This window comes from Mastigoproctus giganteus, chromosome 6 (assembly GCF_048544385.1).
Source record: "Mastigoproctus giganteus isolate SK-2022 chromosome 6, ASM4854438v1, whole genome shotgun sequence".
Lineage (NCBI taxonomy): Eukaryota > Metazoa > Arthropoda > Arachnida > Uropygi > Thelyphonidae > Mastigoproctus > Mastigoproctus giganteus.
In genome coordinates, this window is record NC_143580.1 from 213995310 (window position 1) to 214013774 (window position 18465).

Here is an 18465-nt window from a genome sequence, read left to right on the forward strand (position 1 = left end):
ATCCATTAAATTTTCCGTAAAAATCCAATATTCATGGGTAATATTAATGACTTCTTGCTTCTTATCAGTTAACTTTCAAATAGTCTTAATAATAATAATAGCAATATGAGCTTAATTGAGGGTACTCACCTCAATTGATCCGCTTTACATGGTAGTGAAGTGGAAATGAATTAAATGAAATTTAAAATAAGTTAAAATAAATTAAGACAGAATTGTTAAAAACCTGTAATTAAAATTTTCTCAAGGAAGAAGTGTCCCTACCTTGTCCCTGGTTGTCATTTATAAAATATTAATATGAGAACTAGATGAAGCCAATATAGTCACAATGAGCTACTTTTGTGAAAAACGTCTTCTGTTGGCAATGACAGGAGAAAAGGAACTATGTATTTAAAGAATTCCTATGGTGCCGGCTTGATTAGTTCTGAAGCTATTATGGTAGTAATAGCTTCAGAATAACTAATCAAGCCGGCACCGAACTTACACAACACGTACACCCTCACGACCACAATCCACTAATCGATTCAGCCATTGCAATTATTAAATTAGGATCTAGTTACAAAATCTTCCAGCACGAGGCGCTTGTCATAGAATGGTGTCGCCATAACACTAAATTTAACGTTCTAAGCATGAAACTTCCAACCTACCTTTCACGGGTCTGGAACCTTACACACGTAACGTTCCCACGTGTCTCAAAATGCATTATGGAATTCTTCAAATACACAATTCCTTTCCTTCTATCATTGCCAACCAAAGACTGTTTTCACGAAAGTCGCTTGTTGTGACTATTGGCTTCATCTAGTTCTCATATTAATATTATATGAATGACAACCGGGGATGAGTTAGTGCACTTCTTCTTCCTTGAGCAAATATTAATTACAGGTTTTTAACAGTTCAGTCTTTATTTATTTTAACTTATTTTAAACTTCATTTAATTCATTTCCACTTCACTACCATGTAACTAAGCAGATCAATTGAGGTGAGTACCATCAATTAAGCTCTTATTGCTATTATTATTATTATTATTATTAAGTTGATTACATAATGGTACATTAAGAAGTGCTATAAATCAGCTAAACGTTTCAATAGTCTTGAACAGAACTTCCTTGATTTTTATGCAAAACTTGTTTCAACAAAAACCTTAATACTTTCACAAAGTAATTACATCAATATACTTTTTTTGAACAACTGGAACGTATTGTAGTCAATAGGAAAGAAGTACGGAAGAAACTTGCCAACCAAACTTGCTTGCTTCACAGGGAGGCCACAGAATTTGAGAAGACCCCTGAGGGGGCTATGGCCAAAAAAAAGGCTGAGAATGGCTGCTGTAGAGGTAAGGTGGTCATAATCCCACTGTATAAGGAAATTATAAGACTACATTTGGAATACTATGTTCAAGTATGGAGACCTGATCTGAAAATGGACATTGAGCTTCTTGAAAGGGTCCAAAGATGGGCAACTTGCATGGTAAGATCAGTAAAAGGGCAACTGTACAAGGAAAAACTATGTGGGCTACAAAGCTTAGCAACCAAAGCACTAAGTGAAATTTTTACTGTTATAAAGAATTCCAGAACTAGGGGTCATTAAGTTTAAATGACAAGAGAAGAGATTAAGACTAGGTTGTAGGAAATTTTCTTTTTTAGCCAGCAAGTTATTGATTAATGGGACAAGTTGCCTACACAGGTAGTTGAGGCTTGACAGTTTGAAGATATTCAAGGGTGAATAACTGAATAGAGGTGGGAAGCACATAATTTGTATTTTCTTATCTTTTTTTTTTTTTTTTTTGTCTGTCCAGCAAAAGCCTGTGGCTGCCTTGCACTATGTGGTTAATACCAATATCCCCAATCAGTGGTTCAGCACCTAGCAAGTAGGTTAGACCACATGTAATCTGTTGCAGGGTGACAGACAGCCAGCCTTCACTAAAAACTGATGACAAAAATTAAAAATAAATGCACTCACATTTTGAACTTCAACAGTTGCTACTTCTGAAATCAATATGGTAGATAATCCACTATCCTTGTTTTTGCAAAATCACTTTCCTTTGGCAGTCGTGGCACATAATGCTATCAGCGAATTAGTATTGAATTGTTGCAGTAACTCTATTTCAGATATTTTATGGTGAGCCTACCAATGTGTGATCATCTACTGAAAATGCTACTGTCCCATTAAAAGACATAAGTGATTGTACTACAGCAGCCCTAGTCTATCTCACACACACACACACAACTTAATTTTTATTTTATTAAAAATTAACACAGTAATGAAATAATATTGTACCAACCAGCAAATTTTTTAAAAATAAATAACTGAGAGTTGTATAAATAAAAGTGATAAAAACTGTATACACTGAATGAAAATAAAATACAAAAAACTAATATATAACCTTATGAGAAGCTTTCAAGGTATTGTGCCTCTTTGCCAACTGAAAATAAGAAACACTATGTTATATGGTGGGTCTGTTTCCTATTCTGGTCGGGATGATGGACACATTTGCTACAGCCTGTACCCTCCCACTATCTAGGCATGTCAGGATGATGGACACATTTGCTACAGCCTGTAACCTCCCACTATCTAGGCATGTCAGAATGGCTTGCCAGGATATCGCACCAGTACTGTAATGGTTATGTGCAACTCCCTGGCAGAAAATTGCATTTGATGCTTTAAAAAGTTAAGCAAACGATTCCTATATTGCATTATGGCAACGTGGTTTATTGTATTATGTGCTCAGAGTGTAGAATGTGTTACATTGGGAAAACTAAACATAGCCTTTGTGATTTTATCTCAGAGTATGAGGAGCTATGAGGGGGGGACAATATTAGTAGCTCAGGCATTGCAAAGCACTTTTGGAATGACATCTTAATTATAATCCACATTCCAATGTTGAGGTGTTCAACTGTGTTCACGACTCCCACCATCTCGTGGATGGAAGCCTTCCGTGTAGCTGCAGCAGGTTCCATCATTAATCATAGTGGTTGTATAAATAAAAGCGATAAAAACTGTATACACTGAATGGAAATAAAATACAAAAAACTAATATATAACCTTATGAGAAGCTTTCTAGGTATTGTGCCTCTTTATCAACTCAAAATAAAAAAGACTATGTTATATGGTGGGTATGTTTCCTATTTCCATGTATCCCATTATGGATTTTACAGTGTGATGAGAGATGGCAGCCTAATCAAATCGCTAATTCCCACTGTTTCACACAATGGATTTACAGGGTCTAGTGAGTAATGTCCTCCTTGCCTTTCACATCCCACCACTCCCTCCCATTTCCCAGTGTTCTTTTTTTTTTTTACTTATCTATTGTCATGTTTCTTGTTTTGAGTTGACACAAGCCTTGAAAGCTTCTCAAAGTTTTATTGGTTTTGCATATTTTATTTTAGTTCTTGTATACAGTTTTTAGAACTTATGCAATTCTCAGATTGCAGTTATTTATTTTTAAACAGTTTGCTGGTTAGTATAATAATATTATTTCATTATGAATATATCCTGCGCTCAAGGCTTTTTTTCTGGTATTAGTAAGGTAGTCAAAAAGGAACTGAATTTCTCTGTCAGTGCTGCAACTTAGAACCAAGATGCCAAATTACTCATCATTTAAACTGGACTGTACTCGTGACCAGTTCTGTCTACTCCAACAGCCTTCCTTATGACCTTGTTACTTTGATCATAACATTCCCTTACAGTAATCCCTTACTCCTCCAGGTATCCCAAACCAAACCAGCTCAGCCAGATGACTAATTAATATGCTTGGATTTTGCTCTCAGCTCTTGATTTTCTATTGCAACTTCAGTTAGTGGGGGAAACATCATCTATACATGTAAGCACAGCTTAATGAAGAAGTCTTAACTGTCCCTGTGCTCATCTTGTGTCAGACCTCTGCCCACCCTAAAAAACCAAGACCATTGTTCATTCCGATTCTGAACATTAATGAACCTTCGGTTCACCGACACACTGAGGATTCTCTATCAAAATGCAAGTAGCATATGAAACAAATTGGAAACAGCAAGAGTAAACCTTAGACCAGATTTACTCTTGCTGCCTTGTGGGGGGGGGGGGGTTGAGAGACAGAAGCAACTTAATCCTGCTGAAGAATCTATTGTGGCTGCTCATGCTGCTGCTGGGTTCAACACCCTCTTCACCTCATATGAATCTAGGATGGGAGGTGGTGGGACCACATTCTTCAAGGACAATGTTCTTTCCCTAAAACATTCATCAAGCCAGTCTCAGCATTTTGAGGCTCTATAAATACCTTGGTACAAAATAACCATAGTTTACTTGAAATAACTACTCTGTACATTCTGCCAGTCCTAGATTAGGCCATTATCCAGGAAATTGCACTTTGGATAATTAATAATATGCACACCTTTGCTGAGCAATTATTGTTGGAGACTTCAGTCTATCACCCTATCTCTTGAACCTATAGAAAATGCTTCTCTAGGCACTTCATCCATTAAAGGTTGACCTTACTGCCTTGACCTCATTCTTTCTTTGCAGCCCACACTACTGGATTATGAAACCAGAAACATGCTTCAATTCTGATCATAGGCCTATTTTGCTAGTCAAAACAGCCTCCTGTCCCAAGGAAAGACATTTTTGAACTCTCTGCCATGTTAGCACGGGTGTTTCACAAGACCCTGTGGTTCATGGGAGAGAAGATATAATTTGTTATTCGGATGGTATCAAGCTAATTACACATTAGCTCTACTGATGACATAAATTTTATCACAGCTAGTTTGTCTGACAAACTAAATGACTTTTCAGCATATTTATGCCAATTTGGGCTATGACTCAGCCCTACCACATCAGCCCAAATGACCTCCCTCAAACCAGCATCATCTGTGATTCTGTTACTGTAAGGTGCCACTTGGATCCCTAATGTGTTCACTTGCACTGATCTTGGAGTTGTTTTTGACCCCAAGTTGACCTTTCATAATCATCTAGATGCTCTTTGCCTGAAAATGTGATGGAAAAACTAAACAGCACCTCCTCTATGTCAGGAATATTAGCACTACAAGGAGGTACATCACAACAGTTGTCCGCATGCAGCAGAAAGATCAAGGCCCCCACAACACTCAAACCCTTGAATGCTTCAGAATACTGGCTGCTCGGGTGGAGAGCTCATAAACATGGTATGCTCAGCCTTTGAAAGAAGACTCACTGCCACTAAATATGCTCATAAGATGTATTTCAGCTCCTGATATGTGGGATAGTGTTCACTTGGATCCCACTCCGTAACTTTTGGGTGACTCCTTCCCTAGCCACCAGGCTGCACATGGCTGATAAGATTTCTCCCTGGGCAAATACTCTAGGTTGCACACTCACTTGGTGTGGTTTGGTTAGCTAAACTTTATAAATTTGCTACCAATAAGAAGTATTGCCAGAAAATCAAAGAACACAAAGCTATTCTTATGCTTTAATAGAGGTAGCACTATACTACAAATTCAGTCAAATTCTAAATATTTTAACTAAAGGGTACATTGAAGGGTATATATTGTTTAATTGCACATATTGTCTAAAGGGGGTGCCTCCGTAGCCAGGTGGGCAGGAGCAGCAGTGCATAGCACATGCTTCCTGATTGGATCAGGGTTCGAGCCTGTGACCACCAAATACAGAGGATGCAGAAAGGTCAGGGAATGACCACTGCATATCCCCGGAGCAATATGGCCTTAGTTGCTAATACTCCTAAAAACCAAATAACAACAACAACATTGTCTACATTGAAGGGTATATATTGTTTCTATTTTCATAACTAACTCTATACTAATCCTATTAACTCCTGACATGGAAGATACTGAATATTTCAGTGTCAGCCACTTAAATCCTCCTTGCCAGTCAATTTATCTATTATGTCAATCCCCTGGCCATTTTTCCAACTGCAGAAGAAACTCTGCCTTCATATATGTACTTCTCTGTTAATATATACATCTTTGGCAATGAAGATTTATTTAATAATCCTTTTCCATTCCTCCAAAGAATGGTTCCCTGGGCATGATGCCATTGCATCCATTACTGTGTATTAACTCAAAAGGTTTGTGAGTTACAACTTCTGTGCAGAACCCCAATCAGTGCAGTGCAGTGCTCTGTACATGTATTGACAAGCTGAAATTACTATCCACTGTATGATGTTTGAGATGGAAGTTTCAGAAAGTAAAGAAGCTCCAAAATCCATTCTATGCTAAGTCCTGTTCTGTGGTTATCCACATTCAAATTCACTGAACTTGCAGTATATTGATGACACATCGCACCTCTGTTTTCTGCTTTGTTTATATATCTTTACAATAATTGCATAGTAAACGATTTGTATAAAATGTGCTAATTATATTTAGCAAATGAGCACATACCATTGCTGCTACTTTTGGTAATGGTATGTTATCACCGCAGTGATAACTGTTTATTTCTACCAATTGTTTGTGCTTTAGTCTCTGAGGATTTTACCTGAATTCAAGGATGCTCTCATTATAATAGCTAACCTCTTTTGCTGTTTCCTTGAATAAAAGTGAATAGATTCTGGCAGCACCTTGTTCACTTTTATAGCACATGGAAAGGAATGAAGCAACTTGCTTCATTCCTTTCCATTTACAGTAGAGCATCAGTTATCCGGAATAATTGATGTAAAACCTCTTCCAGATAGCCAAATTTTCTGGTAAGATTAAATAAATTTAATCATAAGGTAAGAGTAAATAAATTTAATCTTACCTTATGATTAAATAAATAAGATTAATGAAATAAAAAAAAATTATAACTAATCTCGGAAAACAGAAACATCCATCCAGGCATTTTTATGATTTTTTTTACAAAATAGGAAAATTAGAAATATTTTTAAATGTTCTCTGTTTTTTTGACTTACCAATAACACACACACAGACAATCTGTGCATCCCAATAGCTGGCTGGCTGGTTGGTTGGATGGGGATTTATTTGGCGCATCAGCATCTATGACCATAGTGCACCATCCCAGTAGCATTTGCACACATAGCAATTGTAACTCACTCTTTTCTCATCTTAAAACTTGGTGTAGGCATTTCTCTTTTAGTGGCTAGAGTTTTTCTCAATGATGCTTTCCATAATAAGCCCTTCTCATCAACATTATAAACATTTTCTTTCTCATAATTTGCTATAACTGAAGCAAACTTACTTTTCAAAGGACACTACTGCCAATTCGTCTGCAGAAAGTTTCTCACTTTGAATGTCTAGTTCATATATATCGTGACTCGGTTTAAAGTTTTTCAGCCAACCTGTGCTTGCCTTAAAATCTTCATTATCTATTAATTTTCATTAAAATCCAATGCTTTTTCACACATTAGGCCAGACGCTGATTCACCTAAACTCACTATAACGAAAACAAAAAAATAAATTGAGTGCACTCTCTAAGGCAGCATTTTCGGGTTTCGACATTTTTTTCCTTCTAGATCCTCCTTCACTATCCATAATCAACACAAATTCTGTTATAGCATTGGAATTTTTCTTGATGTCATAAATTGTTGAACTCCCCACATTAAACTCTTTGGAGAGATTTCCTAAATGTTCACCTTTTCTAATTCTATTAATAATTTCCGTTTTTTGTTGCAGTGTTAAAACTACATGTTTTCTTTTTGTTCACATTTTACCGTACAAAAATGAGAAAAATAATAAATCACAGTTTCGGGCCAATATTATTCTTACTGAATCTGGAGCTAAACAAATCTGAAATTGACTCATGGTTTCCGAGAAAACTCAGAAATCTCTGTGATATTTTTCTAAAGCACATTTCTGAAGGTCACAGCCATAAAACAGTAAAAACAATTTGCAGTTTTTGGTTTATTGGGCTTTTTGTTTGTACAATCTGTTATAAATGGGTAGTAAATTTGATCTTTCACTTATTATAATCAAAATTCAATTTGCAAACATGATTGATCACTATAACCGGAGCTTACTATACTACTGTTAATAAAAAAAAGAAGAAAGATCAGCCTTTCAAATTATTCTGGATAACTGATGTTTCGGATAACTGACTTCTGGATAACAGATGTTCTACTGTACTAATATTTAAGCAAAGAATTCTCTACTGTTGTTCTTTGCATTCTTAGCTAAAGACATCATAATCTTAGTATACCTAATCTCCTGAGTAATAATTAAAATGCATCAATTTGACCACTTGTAAGTGGGAACCAATGAATTGCTCAAAGTTAAAATTAGAAAAAACATTGTCTAAACCAGCAGTTCCCAACCGGTGGTTTGTGAACCCCCAGGGGTTTGCACTAAAAATTCTGTACTGGCGTCTGCTTAGATTTACATAGGTACATTATTGTAAGATGCCTCCGTAGCCAGGTGGGAAGGAGCAGCAGTACGTAACACACACTTCTTGATTAGACTGGGGTTCGAGCCCATCACCACCAAATACGGAGGATGCAGAAAGGTCAGGGAATGACCACCGCATATCCCGGAGCAATATGGCCTTAGTTGCTAATGCTCCTAAAAACCAAATAACAAACAAACATATTATTGTAAACCACAAAATATAACTAATAATAAACAAAGTAAAATAAAAAATAAATAATTGCCAAAGAAAGAAACCACATCTTATAGTATATCATGTTAAATAAATATGTTTTACATACTAATTTTTTTTTTCAATCTCAAGGATCATTGTTACGTATAAGTACTTTTTTTTTTTTTTTTTTTCATAGAACCTATAATACTTAATACTGTGCATGGGTTGAATATTGAAAAGATGAAAGAAGACACTTGTTGACATTAGACTTGAACTTTTATAGATTGTAATTTTCAGGAAATACGTATGAAGGAAGGTTGTTCCAGAAAACAGAAGTTGAATGAATAAATGAGGAAGAAGAAAAGTTGGTTCTGTGAGTTTGAACTTGGACAGTAAAAGGATGTTGACTGGTTGTGGCACGTGTTCGGACTGCTTTGAAAGAGAGTGGAATTATAGAAGCTAATTCAGAAGAACAGTGATCATACAAGTATTTATAGAAAAGGCATGTAACAGAAAGTTTGAGAGTGGAGAGACTCTGTTAGTGATGAGACATTAATTAACCTAAATGTCCTCTTTTAAATGGAATCTAGACAACTGACAGAGTTTTGGGGGGCACTGCCTCAGATGTGGGAAAAATATTCAGTGGTAGGGTGGATTTGCAATTTCTACAGAGTCAACAACTGTTGTTTGGAAGAAAATAATGCTGAGAGTGAAAGAGAAAAACCCAGTTTTTTAGATGCAGAGGAAGCAATATTTGTAATGTGCTTTATGCCAAAAGAGATTAGAAATCGGGATGATACCCAAGATCTTGCCTTGAAATCGAAGCATCATCAAAGATAAGCATAGAAGCAGAAGAATCCTTTTTTGCAAGATATAAGACAGGACAGAGTTTTAGAAGGATTGAAATTAAGTTGTCTTTGCCCTACTGGAAAATTACCTGGCGATCAGCATTTAAGAAATTGGTAGCAGATTTTCGAGAAGTTGAAGCTGTTTGAGCAGGGCAAGGTTTCTGAAACTGGAAGGTGGAATGAAATGTGATATCATCGGCAATACTGTGGATAGGATTTCTGGTCAATGGAAAAAGGTCATTAATATACAAGAGGGAAAGAATGGGAGAAAGAACTGAACCTTGAGAAACACCAGCATTAGTTTAGAATTTAGAACACAGAGAACCATCTACCATCACCTGCAGTGAGCAGTCAGAGAGAAAACTGGATACCCAATTACAAAAAACAGTTGGCAAATCATAGGATGAAAGCTTACTTAGAAGACCTTTATGCCAAACATGATCAAAAGCTTTTGAAATGTCAAGAGCAACGGCTTGAGTTTCACCAAACTTTTCCATTGAATTTGTCCATAGATGGGTAACATAAGCCAAAATATTACCAGTGGAACGACACTGACGGAATACATACTGGTGATCGTTGATCAGATGAAAGATTTCCAGATAGTTTAAGAGTTGGCAGTTAATTGATTTCTCCATTACTTTGGAAAGAGTATAAGTAATCGCAATGGGACGATAATTGGATGGAAGAGATTTGCCACACTTTTTAAGAACTGGCTGGATATGAGCAAATTTCCAAGCAGAAGAGAAAACACCTTTGGAATAAGAAAGTGAAAAAAGACAGCACAAAATGGGAGCAAGCACAGGTTTAGAGAACAAGTGAAAAAATACCATCAGGACATGGAGTTTTCTTAGCATCAGATTAGTCGAAATCCTTCTGACAGCCTTTTGATGGAAGACCACAGAAGGCATTGAGTGGAGTGTACATTTACTGCAACCCATATGCAGTACTTTGTATTTGTCAATTTTAAATTTTAATTGCTACTTCTCTGTCCATCTGCCTAACTTTTCTAGAACCTGTTGCAGTAGCATACTGTTGTACTGTCATTAACAATCCTGCCAACCTTTGTATCATCTGCAAACTTGGACGTTAAGCCTGATATACCGTCATCAATATCATTGATAAATACACAAAACAACAATGGGCCCAGCACCAAACCCTGGGGGGGGGACTCAACTAATAACATTAGTTTATGTAGAGCAGTGTACATTTATTACCACTCTCTGCTGTCTCCCACTCAACCATTCCTTTATCTATTGCAGTGACTTGCCCTTAATGCCATACTGCTCCAATTTTAAAGCAGCCTTCCATGTGCAACAGTATAAAAACTTTCCTGAAATCCAAGTATATGATATCAAAATTATTTTTTGATATCATATACTTGATATAGGACCCTAGATTACATATCTAGGGTCCTCTTTAACCAGTGACTCCATTATTTTCCCTGGAACAGAAGTTAAACTAACAGGTGTATAAATATTTGTGACCCTTTGTGAATTGGAGATACATTTGCACATCTCCAGTCCATGGGGACCTTCCCTGAAATTAAGGTGCTCTCATAATTATGGCTGAGGGTTTGCTAACTTCCCTCGCTGCCTTCTTCTTTATAACTGGATAGTGTCTGGAGTTGCCTTGTTCCATCCATCACAGGTGCCTTTTTTATGTTTAACTCAACACTTTCTCCTCAACTTTGCTCTCCGTTATTACATAATCATTTAGCTCCCTGTTAGAGTTTACTTAACTTCTGTCCTCCCCTTCTTTACATAATTCCTCATGTGTGAATGTAGATGCAAAATACTCATTCAGTTTCTCAGCTGTCTGAGCAGAATCATCAACAGTCGAACCATCAGTATCAAGTGGATCAATCTGATCAATCACATTCCTTCTAGAGTTTACATAAATAAAGAAGTCTTTGTTGTTTTTCTTTGCATCCTTTGCCAAGGATTTCCCATAATCAGTCTTTGCTTGCCAAACCTCCTTTGTGACTTGTTTACAGACTAGCTTATATCTGCCATAGGCTTCTGTCACCTGATAATTTATATGCATCCCACACATTTTTCTTCTCTGCCACGAGCCTCATTAGTTCATCTGACATCCATTTAGGTCTAAATCTTGAACAGTATTTCTTAGTTGATATGGAAAGCCTAGTAGCTTCCAAGATTAATTCCTTGAACGCTACCCATTTAGAATTTGCTGTTTTAAACATTAAGTAAATTCCACATCAGGACACTGTGATCAATGTCACCTAGTGGTTCCTTATCTGCAAATTCTTAATGCATGAATAATCACTTTTAATAATCAGATCAAGAGTATTATTCACTCTGGTTGTTGCCCCTCGAACATGTTGCTGTAGAAAACAATCCTCCAATAAATCCAGAAAACTTGCTAGCGTGCGAATGACCAATCCACAAGTTCCAGTCAATATCTGGAAAGTTTAAATCCCCCATTACAAGACATTCTGACTTACTTGCTCACTCTATTTTTCTGTACAATTGTTCATTGTATTCATCAGAGTCATTAGGCCTATAACAACTCCTACTCTCAACTCTCGTTTTCCCTTTCCCAGTGCTTATGTTACACCAAACTGACTCAGTCTTGCACTATCCACCCATATCAACTGGATGCACTTCCTTAGATTTTGTTTGTTTCTTAACTAACATCATAACCCCTCCTCCCTTCCTGCCTTGTCTGTCCTTTCTGTACACATTGTTCTCCCCAAATTTCAATTCTATGATATAATAACAACTGTGCAGACAAATTGTAGAGTTGGCCAATAAACCAAAATATAAAGAAATCAGTAAATCATTGAGTATTTTACACTTTCCAGATATTGACAGGAACTTATATTTCCTCGGGGGCTCACATCTGGTGAGTATGGGCTTGGCACACCTAGGGTCCTGAGCTGGATATCATCATTCTTCTCTTTCTTGATGATTCCTTTTTACTTCTGTCTCTCTCAGAGTAACTCGGGAATTTTTTTTTTTTTTTGCTGTTGCAGCATAAGCCTCAGGCTTCCTTGCACCATATGGCTAATAATAATAATAATATGGGTTGGGCACTTGTACAGTAGCAGAACATTTTTGGATTTACTGGATTCTATACTAGCATGTTAGAGAGGCAAGATATGCTCTTGATCTGTATCAGCATTGAGCATAGTAAATTCATTTGGGATTTATTTAAATTTAACTGACTCCATTACTTAAAGAAATGCATAAATAATAAACAAACTCCATTAAAAAAAGAAAAAAAAAAACAAAAAATAAATCAAGCATTACATATAACCTTAAATTCATGAACTTGAAATAAAATGGCTGTATGAGGAATAGCAGTAGGTTTTTGTGTTTTGGCCCAATTGTCATCAATTTATAAACTGGTTATTTGGTATGCCCAATTTCATATTTGTTAGGAGATCTTGATTTCTAGGCTTTATCCAATGTGCATTTAGTTTTTGAGACAACAGCACATTATGCATTTTTTTTCATAGCCTTTTTAGCCTTTGAATATATCAATTTTGGCATAATTTTTTCCACTAATGTAACACCATCTCTAATACATTTACTATACAAGTGTTTATTTGAATTTTACAAATTTGAGGAATTATCTACTTAATTTCTTTTTTTTTTATGCTTTTGTTTATGTTTTGTTTTATTTTTAGTGGAGTTTGGTTATTATTTTTGCTTTTCTTTCTTTAAGTAATAGTTAGTAGTTTGTTTTATTTGATATGCAGATTTATTAGTCATTTGATTCCCATATTTTTTACTCCTCTATCCATCTGCATTGTAATTTACAATTCATCCAAAGCATTTACAAAAAAGGTGAAAGAATATCTGTTTATACAAAAGAAACATTTGTATAAATTTGGAATGGCAGCTTCAGTATATTTAGTGAAGACTATTTTGAAATGTATTTAGAGACAAATTAGTACACAATTTAGTTGGCGATGTTTGGCTTAGGATAGTGCAGATTTCATTTTGATGGGTTAACTTTTCCATGCTTACGAACACATTCTGCAGGCTGATTCAAAATTCACACAACTGATATTGAAAGAGATAAATTTCTCATTTTGGTAACGGTATGCAATTCTTGCATTTTTGTCTTCACTGCCACACTTCAATAGCCTTTCATTCCCTCTGTAAATTCCACCCTGCTGGGTAGACTCTCCATATGAACAGTAGACTGGAGCAGGTATAGTCCTCCATTTCTCCCCCGCAAAACAAGGGCTGTTTTAGTTACTGATGTGGGGATGCATTGGTCTGGCCCTCACCTAGCATTCCGGTTCACCCTAGAGGTGTTCCATAGGATTCAAATCGGGACTCTGTCAGCCATTACAAATTTTGTATATTCATGTCCATGAACCGTCATCAAACAGCATCAATGATATAATGATATGGTATGGGACATTATTTTAGCATTAGTACAGGCATATGATGCAAGAAAGCAAGCTTATTCAGCATCAGCCAAAAAAAAAAAAAAAAAAAAAACACAACCACTACTCCCATTTCACCCCTCCGTTCATTCGAAATACCTGTCCAGCCGAGCCTTAAATTTCTTTAGGCTATCAACTTCAACAACGAGTGATGGAAGTCTATTCCACAAACCAACTGCCCACTGGCTAAAGGCAAATTTCCGCACATCTATCCGACATCCGTCCTTCCTCAATTTGAATTTATGCCCTCTCAGGTGATTATTCTGAGCAAGAGGAAGAATCCCATCGGCATTGAGCATGCTCAAGCCATTCAAAGCCTTATACACCTCTATCAGATCACCTCGCCGATGCCTAGTCTCCAGACTCTGTAATTTGCAAAACTTAAGCCTTTCTTCGTAAGAGCAACCCTTTGTTCCATTCACAAATCTTGTTGCCCTTCTCTGTACTCGTTCCAGCAGCTCTACATCCTTCTTGAAATGAGGCCTCCAGACCTGTATACAGTACTCAAGGTGTGGCCTGACCAATGCCTTATACAAGGGAATAATCACATCCCTATCCCTGCTAGAAAAATTCCTGTATATCATTGACAAGACACCATGAGCTACTCTTGCAGCTCGTCTGCACTGCTCAGAGAACTTCATATCTGCCTGCACAATTACCCCCAGGTCCTTTTCATTCTCTACCACTGTCAGCGTAGTACCACAGAGTTGATACGTTGATCTGGGGTTACTGTTTCCCATATGTAGTACTTTACATTTGTCAATGTTAAACTTCATTTGCCACCTCTCAGCCCATCTGCTCAACCTATCCAGATCCTGTTGCAGCAGCATAGCATCAGTAGTGTCCTTAACAACCCTGCCAACCTTTGTATCATCTGCAAACTTGGACATTAAGCTTGATATACCATCATCAATATCATTTATAAATACAGAAAACAACAATGGACCCAACACTGAACCCTGAGGAACTCTTTTGTTGAAACAAATACCAGAAAACTGCCACAATGTAAGAATTATTAAGGTCCAAAAATATTAAGGTCGGTGTTCATGGTTCTCTGCATAACCACCAAAGTTCCTAGGCCATACTATGAGAAACATTTCCAAACCATAATCTCCAAATTATCTCCATAATTTGGAGATTATGGTGTTACTGTTATTACAATGTACCCTAGCAGAAGACATTCTCCAAGCATCCTCCATACCCACACTACTCTGTGGACCAACAGTTGTGGTATGGACCATTTGTGCCATGGGTTCAGACCAGCTCCATAAATAGTGTGTTATTTTACAGATTTTAATCTCTGTTGATGGGTTGGTGCTTGATGGTATTTTGCAAATATGGCTAATGAGATTTTTTGCCTTTTGAATGCCCTCTGGTAAGCTTCTGTGGTCTTGTGCATAACTGGATGGCATTAGTACTGGGTAGCGTTTTTCTTTCATTTGTGCTATCACTAACAATCAACTTTGGATAGTGTGGAATCTTAGCAATTTCTTGAATCACCAAGCTCCCCCCCCCCCCTCTTGAAATCAGTGAGTTCTGCTTTACATCCATGACAAGGACAAGCTAGCTATCTGGCTCTTGTGCCTTCCTTATATACTGCTCTAAGTCGCTTGTTTTATCTGGGCAGGTTCAATGCACTGTAAACAGGAGTGTCCAGGTACTTTTTGGAGGGCAGTGTAAATATTAATTTACTAAGGATAGTGCTAATTCTGATCAGAGCCTCATTCTAGAAATCACTATAATGTGAGTTGCATAGAGGGGAAAAAAAATCCTTATTTTTCAATAAGGCAATCTAAGAGGTATACTTAAGTATCAGATAGCAAATAATTACAATAATGGGGAACCCAGATGAGCTAAGAGTTTCCCTTTTTAAATAATCACTTTTTTTTTTCTATTTTTTTTTTTTTTTTTTCTTTTTTTATCATCAGCTATGGACAAAGAATTTTGCCTTGCATAATCAATATTATATTCATCCACATCTGATTTAGTCTTCATTCATGGTGAAATATATACAGGGTGTTTCAAAAATGATTGTCAATAATTCAATGGTGAAAAGTACAAACTAAAATAAGCAAAAAAGTCCTAGTGAACATCAGGCCACAATTGAACGGTTTTTGAGATAATGCACATTTTCTGTTAACATCTGCCACTGACTGGGAGCACTGGTTTAGCAAAAAGCTGTGAATCCTTTGCTAAGGGTGGTTTTATTAAACATAAGATAATACATTTTTAATTTTTGGTTTCGACACCACAGAATTTTACAGATGTTACATGTTACAGGATGTTCCCTCTAACGCTTTTCCTCAACATCAGGTGTTATGTTTCTGGGCCTACTTGCTTGTACTCCATGCGTGAAGCGCCCATGTTCTCTAAGGCATTGATGTACCCTGATGAATGTGTGCCTGTTGGGCTGCCTTCGGTATTGAAATGCTTCTTGGTACAAATGTGCAGCCTTGAGTGCACTGCCATTGACTTTACCATACATGAAATGCATGTCTGCATACTCTTCATTGCTGTAACCTCTTTCCATGTTGACTATCCTTTGACAAGTACTAGTATGCCTGCTATGTCTCAGAGCATTGAGAGAGGGGAAATGGAAAGAATGAGTATAACCTAGCCTAAACAAACAAGTCAGCGGTGGATCCCAACTCTGTACAGTTCACCTTGTCAGTGGTAGATTCCAACTAGAAATGTACAATATCTTGAAAACAATTCACTAAAGGACCCATGTTTACTAGACTTTTTTTGCTTATTGTAGTCTGTACAGTTCATCTTTAAATTATTGACCATCACTTTTGAAAATCCCTGTATATTAAACTTGCTAGCACCAATTTTCGTATGAAATAAAGAACAAGGCAGAATAAAGCAAGTTTTGTATTCATTTTTTTATACATATGAGTATAATTAAATTCAGCTACCATTTTGTTAATTCTTGAATATATTACTGAAATTATTAGTTTAAAATATCTAAAATATATAATTTTTTTTCTTATTTGTATAGATTTAATATTTAAATATTTTATTTTCATGATATATTAGGAAGTGACTCTTGACAATGTAGAAGAATATATAGAATTAATGACTGACTTTTGTCTGCATACTGGAATTAGAAAGCAAATGGAAGTATTTAGAGGTATGGTTCCTTTTTATTTCAATCAGTATTATCATCTTACTATTTGCATTTTTCAGAGTTAAAATGATAATAATTAATAAAAAAATTTCACCTTATGTGATTGATATTGAAAACAGATCAATGTAGATAGAGTGAAATGCTTTCAGCATTCCTAAGCAAAATTACTTCCCACCTCATCCACACAATGTGAGATTGCTATAATGTAGGGACAGAGCAAAAAAAATGGAAGAGTATCAGAGTGACTTGTGGGAGTTATACACTCCCACCTAAAAGTTTGGAATCACTGCATTTGACAACAGTTTTTGTTAATTTTTTGACAATGTAAGGTTTAATATAAAAACAACACCCTACATTTTAAAATTTTCTATTAAACATTGGAAATTTTTCAGCAAACAAATATTGAAATGATCAATATTAACAACTATACTGATATTTCATCAAAAATATCCCCACCAGATTTTATCACTGCCTTACAGTCGTAACATTCTGGTGATTAATTTTATAATAGTGTCTTGACTAACATTATTCCAAGTGATCTGTAAGGCCATCCACACCATAATTTGCAATACCCTCCTCCTGTTGTTTAGTTGTTAGAAAGTCACTGCACAGCTTAGAGCTGTTCTTCAGGTCATTGTCTTGTTATAATATAAAATTTCTTCCACAAAGTTGAAGTTCAGAGAATATTACATTATGCTCAAGAATGTTTTTTTATAGCATTCTTTTCTTAAAATTCCTTCAATTCTGACAATGTCCACCAACTAAAAAAAAAACCAAAAAACCCATAATATAATGCAACCACCACTGTGCTTAACTGTAGGTACCAAACAATGTAGCACCATTTTTTTCTTCCATTCATCATCACACACAACCTCTACACTTGGATCCAAAAATTTCAACTTTGGATTCATTCATCCACCATACATTTTTCCTCTTTTCAGTTGTTGAATTGTTGATGGCTCTTAGCTAGCCCAAGCCAACTGTTTCTTTCAATTTTCTGGTTTTAAAAAGGGTTTTGAAAATAGCATTATGGTCTTATCTTATGCTTCTGTTGTTACTTGTGGTCATCCTGATCATGGTTTGTCCTTTAAACTGTCAGTTTCCTTGAATTGTTGAATAGTAGTTTTTACTCCTTTAAATGAAACACCTAGTTTTTTGCCAATACTTCTTTTGGAATAACTTTCTTTATACAAAGTTATAATAGCACTTCTTTTTTTCAACACTCAGTTCCTTATTTCTTGCCATGCCTACCACAAAACTAACTAACACTCAACACTCTCTCTGATGACAGGTGTTCAATTTTGAATTACAGCTCAATTTATATTATTGCAAACCATTTTAGAATCAGCTACAATGTTCTACCACATTCGGAATGTTCTCTACCTTTCTGAAGTATTGTTGAATATTCTAGAAATTTCTTATATTATTTCAGTTTTTTTATTTTTATACAAAATAGAAAATATTTTAATAAAAATTGGTAAGTAAATCAGTTGTTGCTATTTTAATAAAAGCTTTGAACATTAAGAAAAATGAAAAGCGATTCCAAACTTTTAGTGTAAGTACAAAAGATACACCGGCGCCTCCGTAGCCAGGTG

The 18465-nt window shown here is 36.1% G+C and overlaps 1 protein-coding gene across 8 annotated transcripts in view; it reads left to right on the forward strand.

The window, feature by feature from the left end:
* Positions 1–18465, forward strand: part of Ufd4 (ubiquitin fusion-degradation 4-like) — a 729475-nt gene that overhangs the window by 686085 nt on the left and 24925 nt on the right. For all 8 annotated transcript variants that reach the window (XM_090376711.1, XM_090376719.1, XM_090376714.1 and 5 more), the window contains one exon: positions 16780–16873. In XM_090376711.1, coding sequence (XP_090232837.1) covers positions 16780–16873 — 94 coding nt within the window. The remainder of the gene's footprint in view (positions 1–16779; positions 16874–18465) is intronic.